Source organism: Convolutriloba macropyga, chromosome 2 (assembly GCF_964194025.1).
Source record: "Convolutriloba macropyga chromosome 2, txConMacr16.3, whole genome shotgun sequence".
Lineage (NCBI taxonomy): Eukaryota > Metazoa > Xenacoelomorpha > Acoela > Convolutidae > Convolutriloba > Convolutriloba macropyga.
In genome coordinates, this window is record NC_134469.1 from 83,236,922 (window position 1) to 83,243,378 (window position 6,457).

General features: G+C 35.3%; 1 protein-coding gene across 1 annotated transcript in view; it reads left to right on the top strand.

The window, feature by feature from the left end:
• Positions 1-2,173: 2,173 nt before the first annotated feature.
• Positions 2,174-6,457, top strand: part of LOC142335030 (uncharacterized) — a 27,401-nt gene continuing 23,117 nt past the window's right edge. The window contains exons 1-2 of the mRNA XM_075383359.1: positions 2,174-2,207; positions 4,867-4,988. Coding sequence (XP_075239474.1) covers positions 2,174-2,207; positions 4,867-4,988 — 156 coding nt within the window. The remainder of the gene's footprint in view (positions 2,208-4,866; positions 4,989-6,457) is intronic.

Consider the following 6,457-nt stretch of genomic DNA (forward strand, 5'->3'; position numbering starts at 1 on the left):
CTCAGCTGTCGATGCCCTCTTACTCTGACCGCAAATCAAAAAGAAGCAGAAGAGAACGAGAAAAAAAAATAAGTAGTAACATTTTAAATTTGGTAGAACTAACTTGAAAATTTTTAGTAGATAATCATTTTTTCAATATCTCAAATGTTTACAGAAGGATGACAAAAGCTCTTTTCTATACGTCCTCAACCAGTTTTTATTCCGAAAAAAAACTGAAAACTGCTGAAAAAATTCACACACACCAAAAAAATGTTTACAATTGAAAGACCTGCTTGAAGACAAATTTCATTTCATTGAAAACAAAAATTTGGACACTACTAGAGTTAGCTACATCAATTTACTGCTCATCATTCGAAGTAACCAGATATTTCTATTGATGATATTCAGTTCTGCGCAAGCACCTTCGAAGATGAAATAACAAACGTTTAAAGTGTTTCAAAATCATTCATAAAAACAAAGATTATTGGAATCTTCATTAACGTACATAAAAACAATCTTTGTTTTTGTTCGGCTTTATCATCAACAAAAAAGAGTTTCCGGTTAAATAGAAAAAAAATCCATGTTCAACCTAATTTACAAAATGAATATAAGATAGAAATATCAAATTAAGCACTTATTGCTATGTTCAAATTAATCCAGAACAAGTTGTGCAGCAAGGTGCATTGTTTTTTTGCCATGACAAACCGTTAGAAATCAAGAAAAATTTGTAAAACATTTTGGAATTTCGTTCAAATGATGTGAATTGATTGTTAATGGACTTCAAATACGCTGCAAATTTCTTAAAAAACTAGTATTTGATTACTTTTTGTTATTGAACGAAATTTTGGATGTATGCTTACACATTTATGCTATTGATTTCTGGGATATTAGAAATGGAGATCCTAAAATCATATTATGTGATAATTTCCCCTTGAGAGGTCAAACGAGTTCTCAAAAGAATTTCTTCTATCGTTTGGTAAAGTATTCTGTTTCACTTTTACGAGGCAACACTTACCCGATCCTGACCCACTCTCCAACCCAGCCAGCAGAATTCAAGAGTGATTTGCGAAGATTTTTGAACGAAGAATCACATGTAAATGTCAGACACAAATTTTACCCTTGTGGATGTAAGTTGTTTGAGAATAGAAGAAAATTTGTTCTATCCACCCCAAGTCGAGGTATACCTCGTTGGAAAAACAAAGCTTTGTTAAATTCATTATTATTTTTATTATTATATTTTTTAATTCTCTTTTGAATGTTTTATTCTAACCATTTTGCCGCGCGTTTTTTTATGAGAAATCTTATCATATTTGGTTTTTTTAAAAAAAACAGTTTTCGACAAACAAAGTCATTTTTGGTAATTCAATCGCATTTTTGATGCTTTCATTAACAAATGACCTCATCTTATATCTCGTTTTCATATTTCTATTGAAATATTAGGAGTTAGTTCAATGAGTGTTGTTTTTTTTAATTCTTTTCGCAATAACTGAAGTATTTTTTTTACTTCTATATATCTATCAACTTTATTAAAATGGTATAGTTTTTGTGCTTCTAAAATTGGTAATGGATTTGTACTAAAATGGTAAACAGTGGTATTATATTCCATTGAGATTTAGTCAGACAACGATCATTGAGTCAATAGCCCATTGTCTTTTGTTTATGACTGTGCCCAGTTTATGCAACTTTTGAGATCACCTATAATTTAAATGGGCCACATTTTTATTGTGCCGATTGAAAGTGGAGCATGGTTGTTGTTTTAACCCTCAAAACACCGTTCACGGCTAACAAGATTAACCCCTGTATATGGTGCCCAGAGTCGCTATCAAATTGGCGTGAATTAATTTGAAAACCCTACTTTGGGCAAATGGGCTTGGGGGTTCTATTTGACTAGTTAAATTGCCAGTTGATAGATTATTAACCCTAAGAGTGGGTGAACATGATTCGGGCCTATATAGTGATAGTTGTCATTTAGCGTATCTGAATTCAGCGGTATTTAGTTCACTAAAAGCTGGTAATTTTCATTTTCAGAACCGTAATTCGAAAGTCTTTAATTTATTTAATTTATCGCTCTTTCTATGAGATTGAAATGGGACAAATCTATTTGAACGTTCAACTCGACCCAACTTTTGAGTTGGGTGTTTAGCCATAAATCAACGGTTCCTACTACTGATACAAAATAAGTTAAAGATCTGAAATGGGTCTATACGCTCCAAAAGTTATGTTGAAAGGTGAGTTATAACAATCTAGTGTAGGCGTTAAATAGTTATTTCTCTATCGCGGCTCTATTTGTCCTTGGCTAAACTGATGATGATCATTTGACGGTCTTTGCTTTTGCCTTCTATGCAAGAATTTCTGCGCATAATTTTGCATTCATACAGCAATAATTGCTCAAACGTCAATTAAGCGTACATAACATACCGCCTATTTGATAAGGTCGGCCAGAATGACGCCACAACCTTTATTGGGAAAACCTCAAACAACTAATTAAGTTAATGACGCTTAAATTTCTTTTCCCTTATTTCTTGACCCGCTGAAATAATTTCTACTTAAACTATTTGCGTTTTTTACCTTTGTAAAAAAGTAAAACGTTATATTTCTCCAAATATTGTAATTTATTTAATGCATTAATGCACACCACCATTCAAATTTGTTTACAAATTTGCTCCAAGATGTAAAAATTGTTATTTTACGATTTGTCCTGTTTATTTTTCCTATTTTTCCTGTTTACAATCGACAAAAGCGTACGCCCTAATTGTGCCCTAAATGCCTGGCAACTGATGTTAATCACAAAAGGCTTTTTCGAACTACGAGGCATTACCCCCCATTTCTTTGTTTACTTTGAACCGCAAACAGTGTTGAAAATCGGTAAACAAAAGGAAACCATAACGTCCCAAATCAAAGAGGGAGTAATATTAACCATGTTAATTGATTATATTTGGATATTTATGTCCGTTATAAGTCAGCGAAAATCTATTTTGCTTTGAAAGTTGCTGATTATAATAACTAGCTGTGTGGTTATTGTCACAAATCAAAGCTTGTGGTTTATTTTTGGGGGAAAGGTGAGTTTATTGGTTATAACTAAATCAACATATTACAAACAGCGAGTTAGTTTTGACCTGGTTTATCACAGAAATTCTGGAAAGTTTTGCTGCTTTGAAAAATTAAATAGTTTAGTAAATTTATTTTCATTGAGGTTTTTGTTCATGAAAAGAAATTTATTAACACTGTTAATAACTAGCCAATCTTGATGAAACATGTTCTGATTTGAACCATAAAAATTTTTAATTCTCAATCTGTCGGAATTTAAGAAGCTTTTAGCAGAGTTGATAATTATTTCTAACTTTGGTGTGAAGTCATTAAATGCGGCATGTCACTTAATTGAACGAATTAGTGCAAATTGAACCTTCAAAAAATTCCATTATCTAAAATTAATTCTTCGCGGTTTTGTCGTAGTTTTGAAACTAAAGGGAACAAGAGATTATTAAAGACAGCTTTGGTCGCTTCAAATTTGGAGATATAGTATTGATATTAAACTTTTTTTATGTCTAATTTTGAAGTTTTTATATCGTTAACAGGTTTTTATTAAGGTGAATATTTCTGAGGTGAAGATTACGGTATGTACCTAAATTCTTTTTTCAATTTCTCTTCTTTAGTAAATTCGGTGCTTTTCGGTTTTCATTTGAACTTTGTCAGTTTTGTATAATTAGATTTCACGGCCCACTAGGAAAGATTTGAGATCACCCTCGAAAGATTATGTGCTTGGTTTGGTTTTTGACGGTTTGACGTTGGCCCACATTTGAAATCTTAATCTGTAATCTTTCTGATCTTCAAGCCAGTGGAAAAACTTTACTAGGAGGGATTGTGGGTCTAATCAAGTGGGGCGATTTGAACGAATATTGTCCACGGTTCCTGGTCGGCCTCGTAACGGGTTAAGTTACCCGGTGCGCGTGGAGATTATTATTTATTGCTTTCAATATAGCGACCAAATTGATTAGGAGTTCCTGGAGTAAGAAGTGCCGGATTTTTACTGCCAGGGTAATAATCTCTATTCGGGAACTATTTTGCATTCTTGCCAGACAAACTTAGTCCGTCTCTTATTATCGGCACAACTAATCAGGTCGTTGTTTTGGGGTGACAGGGGAGGGGTGGGGGGGGGGGTGATATTGGGGTTGGAGAGGGGGGGGGGTGATATTGGGGGTTGGAGGGGGGGGGGGGGTCTTGCGAGATTTGTGTTATATTGTAAGAACAGTAGGAATAAGAAACGATTCACCAACGCTAGTGGGTTAACAACGCTCTTTGGGATCAACTTGATTTGTTGGGGGTGGGGGGGGGGGGGGTGGGGGTTGAATGGTTGACGCGGAGTGACGTGATACAACAATGGGCATAATGGTATAACGGGTAACCCCCTGGGCACTGAGCGTTTATGTGCACATAGCGTGTATGTCTCTGTGTAGTATGAATTAGATAGCGCAATTTTCATTTTTCTTTTGCGCCATAAACAATTGTAGGTAGCATCCTATATCTACAAAGATGAAGCAGTTTAATCCCTTCTTTGGTAAATTTTAGCCCAGTGTTTACTGTATACATACTAAGGTATAAAAGCAGAACCCTACTAGCTACAACTGCTTTTTGTATATACATAACCTGACTTTGAAAAATCTCCCAATTTCTCAAAAAATGGAAAGCAAGGGAATTATTTAGTTGGATTAATGGCGTTATGGAGTTCTAAATTTTGGCTACTTGATATCAGTTTTTTTGGAGCATTAATTCCGGACGAATACTTTTTATCCCAAAACTGAGTCCGGCTTTTATCTTCCTGCCTAGATAGCCAAAATAGCGGAGCACTGGAAGCCGGGTAACTGACTGGACTGGTTGGTTGGGTAAAATGAAGGGCACTATTATTATTCCACTTCACTTCTTTTTCACCCAATTTTATATATGGTGCTCTGTGTACTGGGCTAAAATGCTGGGTTAAAATAGAGAGCCAACGCAATTTGCATGTCAAACTGGTTAGCATTCACGTTATGTCACGGAGTTGGTTATAGTATAGAGAGAGCGCGAGAGAGATAGCTAAGAAAACGGGACCATAGTATTGCATAGATAGTTGATTGGGTTTAATGAAAGAATGATTTTTTGAGTTTGTACCTGTCGACCAACCGCTTGCTATTTTATCCTGGTCGGATTAAACTTTATTCCCGGGATTTAGCAATCAATATTCGCTTTTACTTCAAATTAAAGACCCCCTTTCTCTGTCCTACCCTTACACACTCACACACGCACACATTTGTTCACACAGCCTCCCTGATCCGGCAGCAGTTTGTGCCCCTAACCCGCTTTGATTCCTCGCTCTTCGTTACTACCCTGTAATACAGGTATCAGTGCGGGGAATTTGGGCTGGGCCATTTTGGCTTGACATGACTTGTCGTTTGTGCCGCAAAGTATTATATCACTACCATCTAAACAAGCTCCTATTCCGTTTATCCCCCCTTGTGCATGTTAGTTTTATCATAACTTATAACTTTATTTATAGCCTCCTCAGCTGATATAAATTTTTGTTCATGCAACTTTTCGGTGACATACTTTCACTTCAATTAAATTTATGCCATCAAAAAATTTTGCAACCCGCAGACCCAATTTTGGAAATTCGAAGCGATTCTTTTTTGAAGATGCAGTTTGTTATTTATGCACAGTTTGGTGTGTGAATTATGCAAGAGATGCAGCGGCAGCGATACATATATAGACTTCATAACTAGCTGAAAATTTGATAGCATTTTCATCCTCACCCCTCGCAGCATTACATTATCATTCATTTCTATTCAAAATACAATTTCCTCCCCTTCGCCTTGTTTACAACACAAGCCACCAACTCATACACTACCGCCAACTTTTACTTCTTCATCAAGCCCACGCGTACCCTGACACTTAACAATACTTTACCAACAATACCCTCTTACCCAAAAAAATGGCAGGAAAAAATTACTTTATAGCTTCTGTTTTATGAACGTTGAACTGAATAACTATTCTTGTGTTCGATGCTGCGAAAATATTCTCTCCAGTTTTTCAACGAGATATTTTGAAAATAGGAAAAAAAAGTTTATTCGTATTGAGCGTTTATTTTGACGAGTAAAGAAATATCAAATTGGTGAACTTTATGGCTATTCGTTTTCGGCTATTAATTTCCAAATTTTATGGTGCATTAACTTTTAGAACAACAGTATAACGTCATGTGTAATGTTATGTAAGTAGGCCTTTATGACTCGTAATCCTCACACCAGTTCCTGATTTTTGTTGAGCAAATAAAAACGTTTCACTAAGTTTTTTTTTGAAAATCGCAGTAGATATATTATCTGCTCAAGGTTCATTTTTCGCTCAGGTTGTTTTCTAGCTATTCCAGTTTCATCTAAAACGTGCATTATTACTATTTGTTGTGTCGATTAGTGTTTCCTTTTCAACAAAAGTGGACTATGATGAGCCACCC